The following is a 20,123-nucleotide window of genomic DNA, read 5'->3' as shown; positions in this document are numbered from 1 at the left end:
CTAATAGTTCAGCTTGGGTTTCTTTCTTTTTTAAATACTATTTTTGCAGAAAGCAATAATGGACTTTCCCCATCTTAGTCTTTCTTTGAAGTGGGTTTTCCTGACACTAGCATGAAAAATATATATAAAATCAAAACATGACCTCTAGTGGACATATCATTCCACAACAATGTAATTTCATGGCAAGCTGTGCATTTCTACAGTATATCAAAAAAAGTGTTTTTGGTTTTTTTTAAAATTTTATTTATTTATTCATGAGAGACCCAGAGAGGCAGAGACATAGGCAGAAGGAGAGGCAGGCTCCCTGCAGGGAGCCTGATGTGGGACTCATCCCAGGACCCTGGGGTCATGCCCTGACCTGAAGGCAAATGCTCAACCACTGAGCCACCCAGGTGCCCAAAAGTTTTTTTTTTTTTTTTTAAAGATTTTTATTTATTTATTCATGAGAGACAGAGAGAGAGAGAGATAGAGGCAGAGACACAGGCAGAGGGAGAAGCAGGCTCCACGCAGGGAGCCTGACGCGGGACTCAATCCTGGGTCTCCAGGATCATGCCCTGGGCTGAAGGCGGCGCTAAATCGCTGAGCCACTGGGGCTGCTCCTAAAAAAGTGTTTTTTAAAGAGTCCTTAAAATTAATATCATCTGGGCATTTAGCTATAATTGTCCCTTTTAAACTATACGTCTAGGGACCCTGGTGGCTCATCGGGTAAGCATCTGCCTTTGGCTCAGGGTATGATCCCAGGGTCCTGGGATCGAGTCCCACAGCAGGCTCCCCACAGGGAGCCTGCTTCTCCTCCCTCTGCTATGTCTCTGCTTCTGTCTCTGTGTTTCTCATGAATAAAGTCTTTTTAAAAAGTAAATAAAATAAACTATACCTCTAAATAATGAGTAGGGGCAGCCAAGGTGGCTCTGCGGTTTAGCGCCACCTTCAGGCCAGGGCCTGATCCTGGAGACCCAGGATTGAGTCCCACATCAGGCTCCCTCCATGGAGCCTGCTTCTCCTCTACCTGTCTCTCTCTCTCTCTCTGTGTCTCTCATGAATAAATAAATAAATGAAATCATAAATAAATAAATAAATAAATAAATAAATAAATAAATAAATAAATAAATAGTAAATTACAAAGTAACTTATGTTCTCTCTACAGGAAGCTTAAAGTTTTAACAAATTATCATTAGAACTTATTCTAATTTCAGAATGGGTGTGGGGAGGGTAGAAGGCATATGGTCTGTGGAGGCCAGGTCATAAATAAATTACCCTAAAGATCTGACAACCTGCTTTATTAAACAGAGATCACTATTCCTTGTGTACTTGTGCAGAGTAAATATCCATATATTCTTACTACTATATTAGCTGTAATAGCAATTAATTATCAAGTCTAAGGCACTCTTCTGTATTTACCACATATTATCTTTTTTGCTGAGCAGGGAGGCTGACACAGGAGGCGTGGGAGGGGTGGGGCACACAGGTTGATCCCAGTACCTTGGGATCATGACCTAGGCCAAAGGCAGACACCTAACCGACTGAGCCACTCAGATGCACGTATCATGTATTATCTTTTTAAATCTTCACCAAACCTTTGGAGAAGGCATTATTATCTTTATTTTATAAGAGTAATGACAAGTACAGAGAGGTTAAGCAACTACTTAAAGTTACACGTCAATAAGCAGGGAGACCAGGACTTGAACCCAAGGAATCTGACTCTGGTGACACTCATCCTTTTAACACTGTATTGCCTCCCTCATTATCATTACATAAAATATAATTTTTTAGATTATTTACCATCAGTTTAACTATCTAAACTAGAATATACTACAGAACTAGAAATAAGGCAGGATGACTATTTAATAAGCAGGTAGACATTCTGGGAAAATCAAGCCCTAAATAAAGCTCCAAAAGGTCTTCAGGTTTTCATTGGCCCTATGTATTCTAATGTCATACCTAAGTCTAACAACATTGTTATCTGAATTCCCATTTCTCTATACACAGTAGACAAAAAAAGTGGGTGGGGCTTAGTAGGCAGTGCATTGACAAGGGGGGGGGGGATGACTGATGTTGGTCCACAAGTAAAAAGACAAAGGCTATAGAAAAGCAAAGAAACTCAAAGACTCACAAAGGGTCTTTTGACTCTTTTTTGAGAGTAGGAACAAATGGCATAACACACTTCAAAAGGTACTAAATACTTACCTGATTTTGCTTACTGATTACCCAAACTTCATTTGAAAGATATTTCATATCTCCAAAAAAATAGTTAAAATAGGGGAATTCCAATTTTCTGTCAAATAACCGTAGCCACCTAAACACTCATCACACCATAAAAATCAACACTTAGAACAAATAAAACCACCTATATTCACATCTAAAGCCCATCTAAGAGACAGAGATTACCACAAACTTTACTTGTAAAAGGGGAAAGAAACACCAAATGCAGATCAAGCTTCAGGGCTTTTGCTGGAACAGAAAGTCAAGGGACAAATGGGAAGAAAGAAAGACAGAGAGTGAGAGCTAGGGGTGGTGGGGTACAGATAATATCACTCCCCCAAACAGTCACACCTTGAGTGGGAAATAACGAAAACATATCTCATATCCAGCAGTTCAGTGGTCCAAGCAAAACTGGAAACAATTTGGGAATCAATATGAATAATGATAATAAGGAATACAACACACTGAATATAAAATAATCCATGAGTTCATACTGAACTCAAGACAAGGGCTGGGGCTAGGGCTGGGAGGAAAAGCTCTTCTTCATAAAAGAATGCCAAGTAATGAAGAAGAAATGATCAAACCAGAAAATCACTATTTTGTAACTACCAATATAATAATTGACTCAGGAAAGGATCAACAGATGTTAACTTTCAGGTAAGTGCTTCATGGAAAAAGAATATTCCTGAAGTCTCAATGCATCATTGCACAAATTGCTCACAAAGGGAACTGTGTCTTTACTGGAGAAGTCTGACAGACACCACTTTCCCAAAGTGACCACACAATATCATCAACAATTTTGGGGCACCTGGGTGGCTCAGTCGGTTAGGCCTCTGATTCTTGATTTCAGCTCAGGTCATGATCTGTTGTGAGACTCAGCTCCACATAGGGCTCAACATCTGGCTCCTCGCTGAGTGTGGAACCTGCTTAAGATTCTCTCTTTCCCTCTCCCTTTGCCCCTATCCCCTGCTCGTGAATGTGCATTCTCTCACTCTCTAAAAATGAAACAAATTACCTAGAAAATGTAGTATATGATTGCTAAGTAACATAAATGAGATATAATTCTATTTATAGTCATTTCAGTAAAATTAATAAGACTCTTTCTATTTAGTTGTAATTTTTTTCACCTATTTTAGACTGGGCACCACATACTCGTAGCCAATAGGTCACAAATCATTTAGGTTTTTATTTTTTTTTAAGTTTTGCTTGGAAAAGTATATGTACCTTCCATCTCACCACAGTCCCCAGCACTCCCTATAATCTTCCACTGAGCACACTTCACTCTTTATTGCAGAGCTGGCCTCTGCAGGCATTTGAATTTGCAACTTAGGATTTAAACTACACCTGTGCTTTTAGATGCCAGTTCTTCACATGTGACATTGTGTACCAGATGCTACTTAGTTGCTTAATCAATAACTATTCATTTCTTCTTCCATACTAATTTTTGTTTAGGATTAACAATGCACCCATTTAATATCCAAATGCCCAGAATTCCTTGTAGCTAAGGATGGCCAAATGACAAGTTCTAGCAAAGGAAAGAAAAGGGAGTGTCTATTAACCACATCTTCTAGTTTCTGCATCTAATGTTTTGATATTTGACACTTTGGACTAAGGAAGGACTACCCCTCCCAGGGTTATTGGATTCTTAAAGACAGTAAATGACTCACCTGCAAGTACACCTTTCATATGCAAACTAACCAATCCCAAACCTGTACTCCCAATTCTGGGTTTACCTGGCTCTTATGCTGCCCCAATCACCCAGGGTTAGGCATCAGACAACCAGGGGCAGCCACCCACAGCTCAGGGCCACATGAAATTATTCCAATTAGATCATCCTACACCTGCGTACCTTGTCTTGCCCATTCATTGCTGAGAAAACCGTAAGAAAGGCTTTCCTGCAGTTCCCCTAGCTCTCTCTGCCTTCTGCCTTCAACCAACCTCATGTGGCCCCGCATGGCACCGTGTGCCCTTCTTTCTCTTGGGAACTCTGAGTGATAATCATCTTCTGATCTGTTGGCCTCATCATTCCTGAACAAAACAACGAAACCTACATTTTAAAACAGTGGAGCTTCTGGAGATTACTGCCTTCACGGTAAGAACAGGCGCAACTGGCGTGGACTTTTTTCTGCCCTGTGCCTTTCTCTTTTCTTAGTGTTTCAGTGGGATACTTTCATGACTGCAGGCATGAAAGCCACCTGCAAAGGATGAAAAAGGAGGAACACAGAAGAGCCCATTCCTTGAGCATCCGTGCCGGCCCTGGACTGACTGCCCCTGAGATTGTCTTACAAAAGAAAAATCACTGTGATTAAACCGCTCTTTGTCGCATTTCTGTTACCTGCGGCCAAAAGTAATGATAATGAATATCCTTTACTGTAACAACAGTTATATCGATACTGAACATCTAATAACAAATTCCTTTATGTTCAGCCAGTCAGAGAAGGAATATTAGAAAACAAAAAAGCTAACCAAATTGAACAAACCCAAGAATTGTTTTTTAACGTTACAAAAACTGCATAGGCATGTCGCAGGAGCTGAAGAATACACAGGCTAATGGGTAATGCTGAAATCACTCCTATCCTTTGTTAACAAGAGCAAAAATGGTAACAATTCTTCAGAGATACTACAGAACAAACCTCTTTTACTTGAATTCTTCATATTGTTTTTTGAATGGGGACCAGACTGTTTCTGTATCACTTTCGTATTGATACAATGTGGATCCCTTATCTTTGATTTTCTGGTTCTAAATTGAATGTTTCACATATTATGATAAGGACAAAGTCCTTTCTCCTTATCTTCATGTCTCATTTTTAAGACATGGAGTTTGTGCTCGAATAAAAGGCAAAGACATGAAAACATAAAAGAACTGTGATTTGTTTGCCAAATATTTATTTTTGACATTTACTGAAGTCAAACAAAATGAAGATTTTCTTATGCTACTAGCAAAAATGCTTGGATGTTTTGAATCAAGGTCTCTGACCTATTTATTATTTCCAAAATTCTAAAAATAAAAAATAAACCTGAATAAAGTAAAAGCAGAAAAACTACTGGATCCTGAAACAGAATAAAAGGGTATCTTTCCTTTCATTTTTGCCTATTTATACACATTCACTGAAAAACCAACAGCAGTTAATTTTTCTTAGAATGTTTTCCTAGAGAAATTTCTGAGTATCACAAATAAATAAATACAATGCCCCCTGTAGCCTAGCTCCTATAAACATAAAAGAACAGCAAAGAGGCAAGATTTGTTTTTTCCAGTATAAATTACATAACACACCGAAGGCTAAGATAGTTAACAAATTTTTTCGTAAAATATTTTATAACTTACAATGCGTTCACACAAGATTATCTGGCTTGCTCTATCAATAGACAAATAGAAAAAGAGACAAATTCAAACCTTCGTGGTAGAGAAAAATAAAAACCACCTGGCATGGGACTTGGGCCTGTATTATGAAAAATGCATAAAACTAAAGAAGCACAGAATTCATTTCAGATATAATTTGCATAAAATATTTTCCTCAAACTTGTGTATGAGGCAAGTAAATAAAATCTAAAATTAAGACTTAAAGTAGAGAAAGAAAGAAGGGCACATGGTGCCATGCAGGGCCACATATGGCTACTGTGGTCTATAGCCATACCACCCACCCTGAACACACCTGATGATTATCTGATCTCAGAAACAAAGCAGGATCGGGCCTGGTTGGTACTTGGATGGGAGACTGGTTAGGTAAACCAGTTGACAAACCATAAAATTTTCTTATCAGAGTGCTTCCCGGTTATCAGATCCAGGATGTACTCCAGAGCTCAACCAACACCGAGACTCTGTCATAACATTAGATAAGTCCTTCTTATTCCTCGAGAGGGCAAAAGTTACTTGATATAGTGTTTATTATACTTGGAATGTACCAAAGTTCATTTTCTGATATTAACAAAGGGCAAGTTTGAGGAGACAAAGTTGATTTTTGCCAGAGGCTCTCTAGACAGATTAAACTCTCTTTAAAAGGTCATTAATAATAATAAAAAGAAAAAGAAAATAAATAAAAGGTTATTAGGATACTGGATGTGAAATGGTCTGAAATTTGTGAAATACTGTCTCTTAAAACTAATGGTATCATAGTAGTTATCAGGCTACCTCACAAACATCTATTTAATCCACAATACTGGTGAAATATAGATCGTTTAGATTTCAAAAAGTAAAATCCAACACCTTCTGAGCTCCTAAGTCAAGGATGCTGAATTGTTAGATGTTAGTATGATGGAACTGTGCTGACTTGATGCCACTGAAATCCCAACTCCCCCAACCTGTTAGGCTTGCAATGCTACTGGTGAAGTGAAAGCTATGCATATGTGAGAACATCATCCCTATCATTATTATGACAAGGCAACATAATAAACGCATAAGCAGATCTTAGGAAAACAAAACTGGATTTAAATCTCCACTTGGGACTTTGGTAAATTAAAGTTTCTGAATAGTTATTTAATTCAGTTCAGCAGACATTTCTTAAAGAATTACCCTCTGCCAAGCATTCTTAGTGTGTCTAGAAGAGGTTTCCAACTCTCATTTCGCAACAGAATCATCTTCAGAGTTTTTAAAAATACAGATATTCAAATGCTACCTACAGAATCAAATTACCAGAGGAAGGAACTCAAACAGAGGTATGGAGGCATGTGAGAAGACGTCATACTCAGGCTGAGCAGTACACGGGAGACGGTTTGGAGAGACTGATTAGAAATAAATATATATGAATATATATACTTATGAAAAGTAATCGACTATACACCTATCACAATGGCCAAAACTCAAATCACTGACAACAGGAAACCCTGGTGAGGTTGTGAACAACAGGAAACCATTCACTGCTGAGGGGGATGCAAACGGTATAGCCACACTGAAGGACGATGGCAGCTTCTTACAAAACCAGACACCGTATGCATGATCCAGCAGGCGAGCCCCTTGGTATTTACCCAAATGAACTGAAAACTCAAGTCCACACAAAAACTTGCATTGGATGTTTGTAACAGTCACTGATAATTGCCAGAACTTGAAAGTAACCGTGATGTCCTTCGGCAGGTAAACGCTTAAACTGCAGAACATCCAGACAATGGAGTATTACTCATCACTAAAAAAGACACGGAGGAAGCGTAAACCCACATTACTAACTGAGAGAAACCAATCCAAAAAAGTCTCCGTATACATACTGTACAATTCCCAACTATATGATATTCTGGGAAAGGTAAAGCTATGGAGATAGTAAAATGTTCAGTAGTTGCCAGGGGTTGGGAGAGGAAGAAAGAAAAACAGAACACCGAGGATCTTTAGGGCAGTGAAACTATTCTGCGCGGTACTACAATAGCTGATGTGTGTCATTACGCACATCAACATTTTTTTCTTAAGATTTTATTTATTTATTCATGAGAGACAGAGAGAGAGGCCGAGACACAGGCAGAGGGAGAAAGAAGCAGGCTCCCTGCAGGGAGCCCAATGCGGAACTCGATCCCAGGACCCTGGGGTCATGGCCTGAGCCGAAGGCAGATGCTCAACCGCTGAGCCACCGAGGCGCCCATATCATTCCACTTTCGTTACAACCCATAGAATGTGCATAGTGTACCATAAACTATGGACTTTGGATTATAAGGACAATACAGGGTCATCAAACACAGCGCTGTGGTGCAGGTGCTGAGAGTGAGGGAGGTGGGGGGACGGGGAGGGTGAGGTATACTAGGCATCCCCTGTACTCTGTACTCAATTCTGCCAAGAACCTACAACTGCTCAGTAAAATGAAGCCTATTTCAAAAAAGGAAGCTACATACCATATAAAAGCGACGTCTGTAACAGTTAAAGGGGATCAGAGATGCAATGTGAGGATCCCACAAGCCCGGTCAGCACTTATCTAGTCATCCAATGCCATAGGCTTCCCATCAGAGCCAGGAAACCATGTACCATCCCCCCACCGAGCCGAAGGGCCTTTCTCTCTCTATCACCCACTCCCTACCTACCAAACTTCTCACTGTTCTGACACTTCCAAATCAGCTCAGTGTCGCTGAGTTCATGAAACCTTCCCTGACACCTTATCTTAATTATGGGTTCCTTCCTTTCTATGCCTCTTTGTATCATGGAACATCCTTTTCTGTGTGGCTTGTGGTACCAAAACAAAACTTTTAATTAAATGTGACCTTTCAAAAGTCAGAGGTTATATCTAAAAATCCAGATTTCGGGGATCCCTGGGTGGCTCAGTGGTTTAGTGCCTGCCTTTGGCCCAGGGCGTGATCCTGGAGTCCCAGGATCGAGTCCCATGTCGGGCTCCCTGCAGGGAGCCTGCTTCTCCATCTGCCCGTGTCTCTGCATCTCTCATGGATAAATAAATAAATAAATAAATAAATAAATAAATAAATAAACAAACAAACAAACAAACAAACAAATAAATATCCAGATCTCTGACTACTCCTGAAAACAACAGGACACTGTTACCAGGTGGGAATGGGGTGAGCAGTAGGCACTGCATTACGGACCCCTTCCCAGTCCCCATTTGAGGCGGCGACTACTGGTTAGTTTCCCGTTTCTCTGTCTCTCACACCTAGGAGACTCCAAGTTTCTTGAGAGTAATGACTTGTGTCTCTTCATCCCTCCATTCTGACTGGTATATATTCAATTATTTTCTGAATTTACTCAATTAATAGTCAACAAAAGAGGAAAAATGCTAACGACGATCCATCACGAACGCTGCTCTGTAAGCTTTAGCAGCTGGTAGCACTGCTTCTTTACTATGCTTAAATTCACTTCCAAGTTCTACATCCTTTTCACACCTCAGTTACAAGTAGGCTGTTTTTGACAGTTGGAAAAATGAAAAGCGGAGACGTGGAAAAGGAAGAGGTCATGTGCTTTGAGGGCCTCCCCTGTGTCAGGCACTGTACTAGGCTTGGTAATTAAGGGGGGGAGGGATACCCAGTAGCTAGAGGCACTGGGCACATCCCAATGGGCAGGTAGGACTAGCATTCTAGAACAGCCAGGGAGCTTCTGCAACAAGCAGAAACCATACAGAGCTGCCCGGCCAGAGTAGTTACCGGCTACTTTGTGTAGACTTTGTAGGACACTTAACAGCATTCTTGCAAAGGGTGAACTGATGCCAGGAAAGAGTCTGTACTAGAGTCCTTGACCATCCCCATCCACAACCGAGGGCCTCTTCTCTTTTAAATAAATTCCATTACACCTGCTGTTGGGAAGACTGACTAGATAGCTATGTTGTCCTATTTCTTTGGAGGAAAAAGATAAGAAAGAAATGTGTCATATAATCTCTATCAAAACAGAAAAAGGAAAATGTGAAATCAAAAACAGTAGTTTTCATTTAAGAGTATAAGCAGCTTTTTAAAAAGAGTATAATCAGCTTAAATTAAAAAAAAAAAAAAAAACATAAACCAAATAATTTCCCCTAAAGGTACTCTGTTGCTTGAGACGCTGTACTGAAAAACCTTTTCTAAAATTAAATTTTTTATTTAAGATAATTGTAGGTTCACATATAATTGGAAGATACAATACAGAAAAATCTCTTGTGCCATATCCCCAGTTTTCCTCGGTGGTAACGTCTTGCAACACCAGAAGACAGTATCACAATCAGATATTGAAACAATCAAGATAGAAAACATTTCCATCACCACAAAAATCCCTCATGCTGCTGTATCATAACCATATCAATTCCCTCCTGCTCCCTTCCCTTCCTCCCTCCCGTCTTTAAACTCCTGGCAACCACTAATCTGTTCTCCATGTTTTGTCTTTTTTAATCATTTCAATAACATCATGTAAATAAATTTATCCAATATGTAACCTTTGGGATTGGCTGTCTGCACCCCAGATAATTCCATAGAGATTCATTCTGCTACAAAACCTTTAATTAGTGTAGATCATAAAATAGAATTACAACCGAGTAAAGTAAACCAAGACCCTGGGTCCACTGATGACTTCCACTGAAGCAAATGGCTCAAGGAAATTAAATTTCACTGTGCTCTGTTATCTCTAAGTATTTTCCTGGCACAGTAAAGACATAAAGACATTCTTACCAAATTGTTTCACCACCAAGCCCATTTTACACACTGGAATTATAAACCTTTATGCTTGTATGCCCATGAATGCTTGTGAAGCTTGTCTCCCAAAAAAAAAAAAAAAATGACTCATTAAGGGAGTCCAAAAATCATCATTACTAATCACGTATTAATAACTAATCATCACGTCATGCATAATTTACAATGCACTTCCTGTGTTTCCCTACCTTAACTAAATCTTTGCTCATACCACAAAAAAAAAAAGCCTCCCTGGAATTGCTGCTATTTGAAACTGCACACCCATGGTGAGTTGTTTTCTCTCCCTCTTTTTTTAAGATTGTATTTATTTATTTGAGAGAGGGAGAGAAGAGCACGAGCAAGCGTGCATGATGAGAGCAGGAGTGGGGAGGAGAGGGAGCCGGAGAAGCAGATTCTGCGCGGGGAGCCTGGCAGAGATCACGGGACCCTGAGATCATGACTAAGCCACCTGGGCACCCCCTCATGTAGGGTTTTAACCACTGCAAAGAAAGAAACATGTCTTAAAAACCACAAACTGATTTGTTTGTTCTTCACATTTTTCCTTCAACACATTGAGGACACTGTTCATAACCTGCTTCTACAATCTGCCAAACTTGGCAAGAAAAAAAAATCTCATCACTGAATGATTATTTGAAAAAGAGAAGCAAAATTCTGACCCAACAGGCTAACTTTCTTCTACTCCTTACCATTTTAAGACAGAAACCAAGGAGGCTCATCTCACATTAGCAAGCCTGTAACACGGAGATCAAGCCACAAACCATGAAAGGATCTGCAACCTGTTGCCATGTTTATAAAACACAGGCCTACAATTCATGGATCTTTTAACCAGATCCACAGCACCCTGTCCTGGTGACACAATTAGTTAAGTAAATCAAAGTAAATCAAAACTTAATTGTCACTAGACAAAAGCTCTCTGGATGAAGCACAGACTCTGTAAAATTTCATATATATACAAATATATGTATGTGTATGTATATATCCATGGAGAAAGGGAGAAGGAGGGAGGGAGGGAAAAAAAAAAAAAACAAAACCGCTCAGGCAGTTCTCTCCAATGTTTGCATAAGTTAACAAACTGGAAAAAAGTAACAGAATGTCATCCAAACATTTAAGTAATTGCTTGTGCAGTAAAATAAATAAATAAATAAATAAATAAGCAGCATGTGAGCTTCAACTTTCTCAGGGACCTCAGCTCACATGCATACACACACCCACACACACACTGATTCAGGACTCACTTCCACATCGCCACCCCCAACCACCACTCCTTTCCTGCAGGTTCTTAAGGCCAATACCCATGTCTTGGTTCAGACACTGAAGGTTAGCGGGGGACCATGGTGCACTCTCATGGCTGCGTGCACGGACACAGGTGTGTCTCCATGGCCCAAGAGAACACTCCTGGAGGGCGGGGACCACATCTCAGTCATCTTTGAGAACCCTACTGGGCCACCACGTGCAAACGGGACCTGCGTCTCAGTCGTCTTTGAGGACCCCACTGGGCCACCACGTGCACATGGGACCCGTGTCTCCCTTGTCTTTGAGGACCCCACTGGGCCACCACGTGCACATGGGACCCCCCTCTCAGTGGTCTTTGAGGACCCCACTGGGCCACCACGTGCACATGGGACCCGTGTCTCCCTCGTCTTTGAGGACCCCACTGGGCCACCACGTGCACATGGGACCCGTGTCTCAGTCGTCTTTGAGGACCCCACTGGGCCACCACGTGCACATGGGACCCGTGTCTCCCTCGTCTTTGAGGACCCCACTGGGCCACCACGTGCACATGGGACCCCCCTCTCAGTGGTCTTTGAGGACCCCACTGGGCCACCACGTGCACATGGGGCCCGCATCTCAGTCATGTTTGAGGACCCCACTGGGCCACCACGTGCATATGGGACCCGCGTCTCAGTCTCTTTGAGGACCCCACTGGGCCACCACGTGCAAATCGGCTGTACCAAATAGATGCTAAAGAAAATACCCTGAAATGTCAAGAAAAAATAAAATAAAATCAAAATAAAATAAAAACAGATATACACGTTTTACGTAGAGGCCTACGAAATCCCAATCGCCACAGGAGGGTCTGCTAGCCCTAAACATGCAGGGGGCGGGGAATACCCACAGCCCGGCGGCGCCTGGCGCCCAGCCCCGGGGCCCTCCACGCGGCCGCGGCACGGCCCACCTCGCGCGCGACCCTGCAGACCTTAGAGCCCCTGAGCAACAGCCAGGCCCCAGGTCGCGGGCATCCCCTGCGGGTGCTACCGGGAACGACCATCCTCGCCCGGAGCAGGGCTCCCGCGGTGCGGCCAGGGGTCGGGGTCGAGGTCGGGGTCGGGGTCGAGGTCAGGGTCAAGGCCGGGGTCGGGGTCGAGGTCAGGGTCAAGGTCGTGGTCGGGTCAAAATCAGGGTTGAGGCCGGGGTCGAGGTCAGGGTCAAGGCCGGGGTCGGGGTCGGGGTTGAGGTCGAGGTTGAGGCCGGGGTCGAGGTCGAGGTTGAGGCCGGGGTCGGGGGTCGGGGGTCGAGGTCGGGGTCAGCAACCTCTGTCCAGGGTCGGGCTGCACGGAGCACAGGGGCACACGCTCAGCCCTGGGCCCCATGAGCGCCCCCCAGCGGCCGGCGGGCGCGGGCTTGCCTCGCACTGGACACGTTTTAAGGCCTCCTCGTACGTGGACACGTGCAAAAAAAAAAAAAAAAAAAAGCAAAAAAAAAAAAGCAAAAACTGAGAACTAAGGAAGCCAGGCCGGCCCCGCACTTACTCGCAGCAGCGGCCCGCGGCCGATCACCGTCTCGCCAGGCGCCAGGGCCACCCGGGGGCCGCCGTCGCGCGGCCGCAGCTCGAAGCCCCCGGACATGGCGCCGGCGACCGCCCCCCTGCGCGACCTCACGCGCCCCGCCGCCGTTTCCGCCTTCCATGGACACGCGCGGGCCTCGGCGGGACGCGGGGGGGGGGGGGGGAGCTCCGCTCGGCCGCGCCCCGCTTCGCCCCTCCCGCCGCCACTTCCGCCTCCAAACTATTTTTTAAAAGCCCGGGTTAACCACCCCCCCCGCCACGCCTCCGCCCCCCGCAGCGCGCTCTCCCCGCCCACCCGCCGCGGAGGCTGCCGGGCCTTGTAGTCCGCCGCGCTGTCCTCTGGTGCGGAGCGGGGGCGCCCGGGTTTAAAAAGGAAACTACCACTCCCAAGAGGCGGCGCGCGCTCCTCTCTACGCCTGCGCGGAATTCGAGGCAGCGAGGCGGGGCCGCAGGGGGCGGGGCCGGGGAGGCGATGGCGAAGGATTCGAATTCCGGAGGCTGTAATTCGCCGGAGGAGCCTAGGCGGCCCTGGAGGTAGGAGGGTCTTCCCTTACGGCGGACGCCTGGGTGGCGCGGCGCCCCGCTCAGCCGCCTGGAGCTGCGGGGACAGTCGGTGCCGGCGCTCGCTGTCGTCGCCCCGTGCTCGTCGGAGGCGGGCAGCTGCGGACGGCGGAGACCCTCGGGGGGCGGCTACTGGGGCTGCGGGGTCTTTCCTTCCGACCTGCACGGTGGGGCCGCGCGGAGTGCGGACCCCCCGCCCCCCCACCCCGGGCTGCGCCGCTGGCAGGTGCCGGGGGGGCGGGGCGAGGGGTGGGCGGGGCGAGGGGTGGGCGGGGCTTGAGGGGCGGGGCGATTGGTGGGCGTGGCTTGAGGGGCGGGTTGATTGGTGGGCGTGGCTTGAGGGGGCGGGGCGATGGGTGGGCGGGGCGAGCTCCTGACCTGCAGAGAGACCTCAGCAAGGTGTGGTTCATACACCAGAAGGGGCGGAAGAGGGATAGGTTCCCAGGCATCCAGGAAAACTGCTCTTGGAAGGAGATGCCCAGCGGGGGTTTAGGAGCCTCCCCGAGGCGTCCACCCCCCACCCCCAAGCTGTTAACTCCAAAGACATTCGTTTGCCTCCTGGAGAAGAACTGTAAGGAGAGGACGCATTTTTATCCCCCCCTCCCCCTCCCCCTTGAGATTCTGGGAGAAGTGACAGGTGTTTAAATGCACGGCCGGGGAGATGTAGACTCTCATTTCTCCACCAAAAGTGTACTTTGGCTTGGTTTGTATTGATGGTTAAGAGAGGTGAGTGAACTGGCAAAAAACTTGCTCTCGACTCATGAATTTGTTTCTGTCGCTTTCCTTCCCCAAAACTTCGAGAGGAAGTCCTCTGCTGAACAGAGACAGTAAAATTCTAACCACCGTGGCTAACTCGGATCACAAACAGCCGAATGAATGGGAGCAACTGTGGCCTTGGCAAGTCCGGGAACATAGGTGAGTGGCATGTCTAGAAGGGGGAGTTATCATTAGCTGAGTTAAAAAAAAAAAAAAAAAAAAAAGAAGCATTTAGGGGCACCTGGGTGGCTCCAGGTCATGATCCTGGGGTCTTGGGGTCAAGCCCCTCATTGTGCTCTGCGGGGACTCTCCCCCTCCCTTTGCCACTCCCCCTACTTGTGCGTGCGCTCTCTCTCTTAAATAAATAAAATCTTAAAAAAAAAAAAAAAGTATTTAACAAACCCCTCCTCCTGCACTGCCACATGCCCCCCCCATCATAAAAGGAAGTGCAATATGGAATAAACTGATTTTTAGTAATATGAGCTGTCTTTATAGGCAAAAATAGCTCCGTGCTTTCAGCTGATTTTAGAAGCCTACACCATGCACCTTAGGTAGATTAGCAGAAACTGGACTTTCCATCTTTAATTATATGCTGCACCTAGCTGAATTATAAACATTGTTTATGGTTGCTAGTTACTGTTGCTTCACGGCCTCAAGAACTACTGTTCTTATTCATAATTATGCCTGTAGAATAGCTTCAAGAGGCCATTTCCGAAACATTAATCTTATAACTGGATTGAACATTTGAGACTTTGTCATTATAACCTGGACTTCAACCTCTAGTCCATTTCAGATAGTAGTTGTGTCAGCTGTGAACACACCTACCCATTGGTACAAGTAGCTAAACGATGATCGTATAAACTATAAAAGTCCTCCCGGTTTATGATTAAGTCACAAACTGTAAATGAAGGACTTAATGAGAAGGCATCAGTTCCCACAGACGAGTATTTAGGAGTTGAAGATCATTGAATCGTACACGCTTTCCAAAGTATTTTCAGCAAATGCTTGGAATCAAATATGTTCCCGCAATAATCATTTCTACTACTACAATTTTGGTCTGTGAAGAATCACTTCTCTTTTTTTAGATAATGCTCTTTGGAAGCAGAAAAACAAATGTTAAGAAACAAACCCATTTACTAAAAAACGTTTAAAAAGAAAAAGGGAAGTAACAAGTGTTGAGTACCTCCCACGTGCAATTCAGATTGTGAAGCTTGATGCTTTACACATAATCCCTGTTAATCCTTAGAAGGACACCCAAGAGAGGAGCATCCTTGGCCCCATTTTATAGATAGAAAAACTAAAAAAAGTTAAGGTTCTTTAAATCATACCCAGGCAGTATCCGGCTCAGGGTACATTCTGTAGTCTGATCCAGAGAGACTGAACATATTTAAACTTTGCCTTTTAGGTTACATATGAGGATAATTTGCTAAAACATTATGCAGAAAAACTCCAAGAGGAACAATAATTCAAGAGTTTCTGACCTAGAATTGAATGCTGCGGATGCTGAGAAGGAAAAAAAAGAGGGTCAAAATAACTTTGTTGAACTGCTGCCTCCAGAAGTTACTTTTAAAATTTTCAGTCAGCTGGACATTCGGAGTTTGTGCAGGGCTTCGATAACGTGCAGGAGCTGGAATAACACAGTAAGAGACAGTGACTCCTTATGGAAACCTCATTGCTTGACTCTAAGAGCTGTGTGCCAAAGAGAGATAGACAATGATGTAGAAAGTGGATATTCCTGGAGAGTAAGTGTGGTCTCTGTAGTCTGCAGTGTTCTTGACAATGTGGTGGCAGGTGTGAGCCCACTCTACCTTCTGCACGGAGGAGGTAGGATTTCATATCAGAGTGTTGGCTTTTGGAGTTGACGTTGAATGATTGTTCTTTTCCTATAAGCCACACCATCCCATCCATCCTTTTACATGTTTTGCATCCTAAACTCAGGCATATCCCTCTGTTCACTACTTTAGTCCACCTTATCCAAAACTCACGGCAAACGGGGTGGCTCACTCTGCATATGCACACGTGTACCCACCCACCCACCCACCTACATGCACACACCACAGATTTATTAGTTTGTGTTTATCAGTGTAAATGCTTAATCCTCTTTTCAGCCCTGTCAGTCAGCTTCTCCCGTTTTAAACAAACTCACTGACCAGCCCCCTACTACATCCTTTAACAATGATGATTTACCCCTTCCAGGTAATACTGCTGAGGAACTACCAGAAGAGTAAAGTGAAACACGAATGGCTAAGTGGCAGATACAGCAACATATGTTCTCCTCTTAGTTTACCAGAAAAAATCATGTACCCAATGGATGCAGATACATGGGGGGAGATTCTAGAAGCAGAACTGGAACGATAAGCCGAAAAATCACAAACAGATCTCGTAACTTTGAGACTTTGAAATTAAAATGACTCTTAGGTTCTTTTTTTTTTTTTTTGGTTTACCTTTTTTATGTTCAACATTTAAAAGAAAACCAAGGAGAAAACTTTTTAAAAGTCAAACTTTGTTTTTATTCTGCACTTTCATAAAAACATTTTTCTGGTTTTATTGTAAGGTGGAAAGATCATGAAATGTTGTGTAAGAAGTACCATACCAATAGTGTTTTTAAATGTATTTGTATCAGTATGTTGCAGTAATTAATCACAAGAGGGTTTGATGGGCATTTTCTACTGAATCACGATTCAGGAATTCTGGAAACCGGTTGAAGAAACTGATTAGAGAGATTCATTCAGTAGTAGGTGTAACCGGGCTCAGAATTAGAAATAGATAGCACCAGGAAGACTACCTAAATGAAATTATTCACAGTGTGTTTCAATATACAGAGTATAATACATTTATATTTCAATAACTGTAAAATGTCCATTTCAGTGGAATCAGATTGAATTGTCAAATGCTGAGCCCTTTTAAAATGTGTTTTAAAAACACTTAAGAAGTGTTTTAAAAAGAAAGCATTTTAAAAAGTATTATACTTGTGGTTTAGTTTAAAATTAACCTGACCAGAAGGCTAAACCTTGTGAGATTAAGATTCTCATTACTTGCCTGCAGACCTGGAACTTTTCTCAGGGACAGAATATTTCTAACTGCCAGTTTTTCTTGCTAAAGCTTTCTTTCTAACAGCCTTATAGCACCATCTAGTGTCTTACTCTTAGACAACCAAGGCAAAGGACTTCCGGGTCACATTTAAAAGAAAAATATATATATTTTAGAGAACCCTATATATCTGATTTGTTTAAGTTTATAGCTCTCCAGGAACCTTCGATTTAACTGTTGTTCTCTCTTTTTTTTTTAAAGTAGATGGTATAGTACTCACTATACCGGATTGTTCATTCTGAATCTGTAGTCAGTACCATAGTGAAAAGTTTCCACAAAACATTTTAGTATGACATTTTCCTCTTAAATTGTGACCTATGGCACAAAAAATAAGAATCTGGGAAACCCACAGTTAGCAGATGGACACAGTATCGGAAAGATACGTCACCCTCTGCATATTCCCTGTGTTGGATCAAGCAGGGAGGATCTGCTGGAAAGGGCCTCGAAGACCAGGCAGTGAGGTCTCTGGGCCTAGTTGACCGTCCCTTCTGGAGGAATTCCTCGCACCCGCTGTTAATTGTCATTGTGGCAAACTCTCCCGTAAAACTTATCCTCTGGACCCAGACCCCGTCCCTAGGTTGCACCACTCTGGATTATGTGACCCTCGTTAGGGTTCCCATCATCCTCCGTCCATACCACTCCCAAAGCCGTCTACTATATTAAGTTGTCTATTTGTCTGTATCCCCCGTTAGACTGTGAGCTTCTTGAAGGCAGGGACCATTTATTTATTATTTTTTATGTTCCACAAACCTGGAATATAGTAGGTATTCCACGAAGAGTTGTTAAATTATTTCTATATTATTTATTTTAATCCTACCCAGAATGTAAAATAAAAATAATTTGCTGTATCATTAGTGAACAAGACTGACTGTCCACAGCCCAAAAGATGTATGGGATGCTTACTATCAGTGCAAATATGTGAATAATTGTTTTAGTCTCCTCAAAAGCTGTAAGAGAGAAACAGGAAAATAGAAATGTTTTATGTTTTTGAATAAACACTTGCAAATAAACATAACCCAAAAGTATCACTTATTTTTAATTATTGGGTCACCCCAATGAATTTTGAGTATTACTTTACCAGTTATATGAATGGTCTTTAGTTTGTTTTTTTAGTACTGTAGCATTAAAATAATTTTTATATAATAAGTTATAAACTGAGCACAGTCTACACAGAAAGGAAAGTTTGGCAACTTAATGATAAATTTTATGGTACGTGCTTAGAGGGAACTGTACCTTTATCAGACCAAGCCATTAGCCTCTGAGAACATGAGTGGGTGGAGCAGAATGGGGGGGAAGGACTGCTTTTACTCAGATAAAATAACATGTTACATAGACACAGTTTGTTAAAGAGGCAAGATTATTGGCATAGAATATGAAGGAGTTCCCAGGGTTGATATTTGATCAGTTCAAGATCTAGTATTTTTTTAAATTTAGAAACCGTTATTTTATTTGTTTTAAGATTTTATTTATTTATTCATGAGAGACACAGAGAGAGAGAGGCAGAGACACAGGCAGAGGGAGAAGCAGGCTCCATGCAGGGAGCCTGAGTGGGACTCGATCCTGGGACCCCAGGGTCATGGCCTGGGCCGAAGGCAGACGCTCAACCACTGAGCCCCCCAGGTGCCCCTAGAAATCTTTAGTTGCCTCTAGTCTATAACCCGATCTTAGACCAGGATATAATCATCAATAAAATCTGTTGAATATAAACTTTAGATCTTAGAATGCTCAAGTAAATAAAAGCCTAACTTGAAAAATATACCCCTAACCACTGTAATTGAATCTTTGCTTTGACTTCATATAATATCTTCTCTCCAAAACTTCAAATATCCTAATAATATTAACAAAAATAAGATGAATAGTAACATCATGGGAAGATTAATACACAGGATGCACACACATTTTCATTTTAAGTAGAATTGAAAGACCAAAATCATCAAATAGATGAAATGAGGCAAACAATGGACAAAGTTGATTAATTATAATAGCCAACATTTATTGAGTGCCCACTCTGAACCAAGCATAATGCTTATGCGAGGGATACCATTGCTCTGCATCTTTTCTATGGATGAGGAGATGGAAAATAAAAGAATGATCTATCTGGTTCATCACCACACCCCAGCATCCATAAGCACGTAACATAGTAAGTGCTCGATAAATTTTTTATTGAATAAATTAAAAACTTACCTGAGATTGAGTAACTTGAATGAAAAGCCACCAATGTTCCTCCAACTTTTTATTTTGAAAAAATTCAAACACACAGAGAAGTAAAAACATATGACAAAAAACTCTTACGTATATCCTCACCAGATACACCAGTTGTTAAGATTTCCACATTTGTTTTATTTAGTATTTATTTTTACTGAAACATTGGAAACTAAGTTGCAGCCACGGTGATGCTTTACCCCTAAATATTCAACATGGGTCTCCTAAGAATAAGTCCGTTATCCTATATGCAATATCATCACATCTAAAATTTTTATTTGGTTAAATAATATTAACAATCCCTGTTTAAATTTTTTTAATGGCCTCAAAAATATATAGATTTTTTTTTTCAATTCAGGATCCAAACAAGTTTACAAGTGCATGTCATTTTTTATGACCTCTTAATCTCTTTTAGCCAGAAGCATTCCTCCGCCTTTGGTTTTGTTTTTCAGAATATTGG

General features: G+C 42.7%; 2 protein-coding genes across 6 annotated transcripts in view; one reads left to right on the top strand and one right to left on the bottom strand.

Annotated features, from left to right (window-relative positions):
* The window catches only part of APLF (aprataxin and PNKP like factor), a 67,805-nt gene extending 54,624 nt beyond the window's left edge, over positions 1-13,181 (bottom strand). Inside the window, exon 1 of one of the 5 annotated variants that reach the window (XM_077915689.1) lies at positions 13,020-13,181. In XM_077915689.1, coding sequence (XP_077771815.1) covers positions 13,020-13,115 — 96 coding nt within the window. In that variant the 5' untranslated portion in view covers positions 13,116-13,181. Of the gene's footprint in view, positions 1-4,048; positions 4,082-12,466; positions 12,554-13,019 lie in introns of those variants that run through there. The other 4 variants (XM_077915686.1, XM_077915690.1, XM_077915687.1 and 1 more) reach the window with 4 other exon arrangements.
* A 277-nt stretch (positions 13,182-13,458) lies between these two features.
* FBXO48 (F-box protein 48) lies at positions 13,459-18,486 on the top strand. The gene is made up of 4 exons (XM_077915691.1): positions 13,459-13,588; positions 14,417-14,530; positions 15,777-16,113; positions 16,568-18,486. Exons 3-4 carry the CDS (start codon positions 15,808-15,810, stop codon positions 16,727-16,729), a joined length of 468 nt encoding a protein of 155 aa, XP_077771817.1. The 5' UTR covers positions 13,459-13,588; positions 14,417-14,530; positions 15,777-15,807; the 3' UTR covers positions 16,730-18,486.
* Positions 18,487-20,123: the final 1,637 nt, after the last annotated feature.

This window comes from Canis aureus, chromosome 11, assembly GCF_053574225.1.
Source record: "Canis aureus isolate CA01 chromosome 11, VMU_Caureus_v.1.0, whole genome shotgun sequence".
NCBI classification, from domain to species: domain Eukaryota; kingdom Metazoa; phylum Chordata; class Mammalia; order Carnivora; family Canidae; genus Canis; species Canis aureus.
The sequence above is the reverse complement of the archived record's forward strand: the minus strand, read 5'-3'. Positions and strand labels throughout refer to the sequence as shown.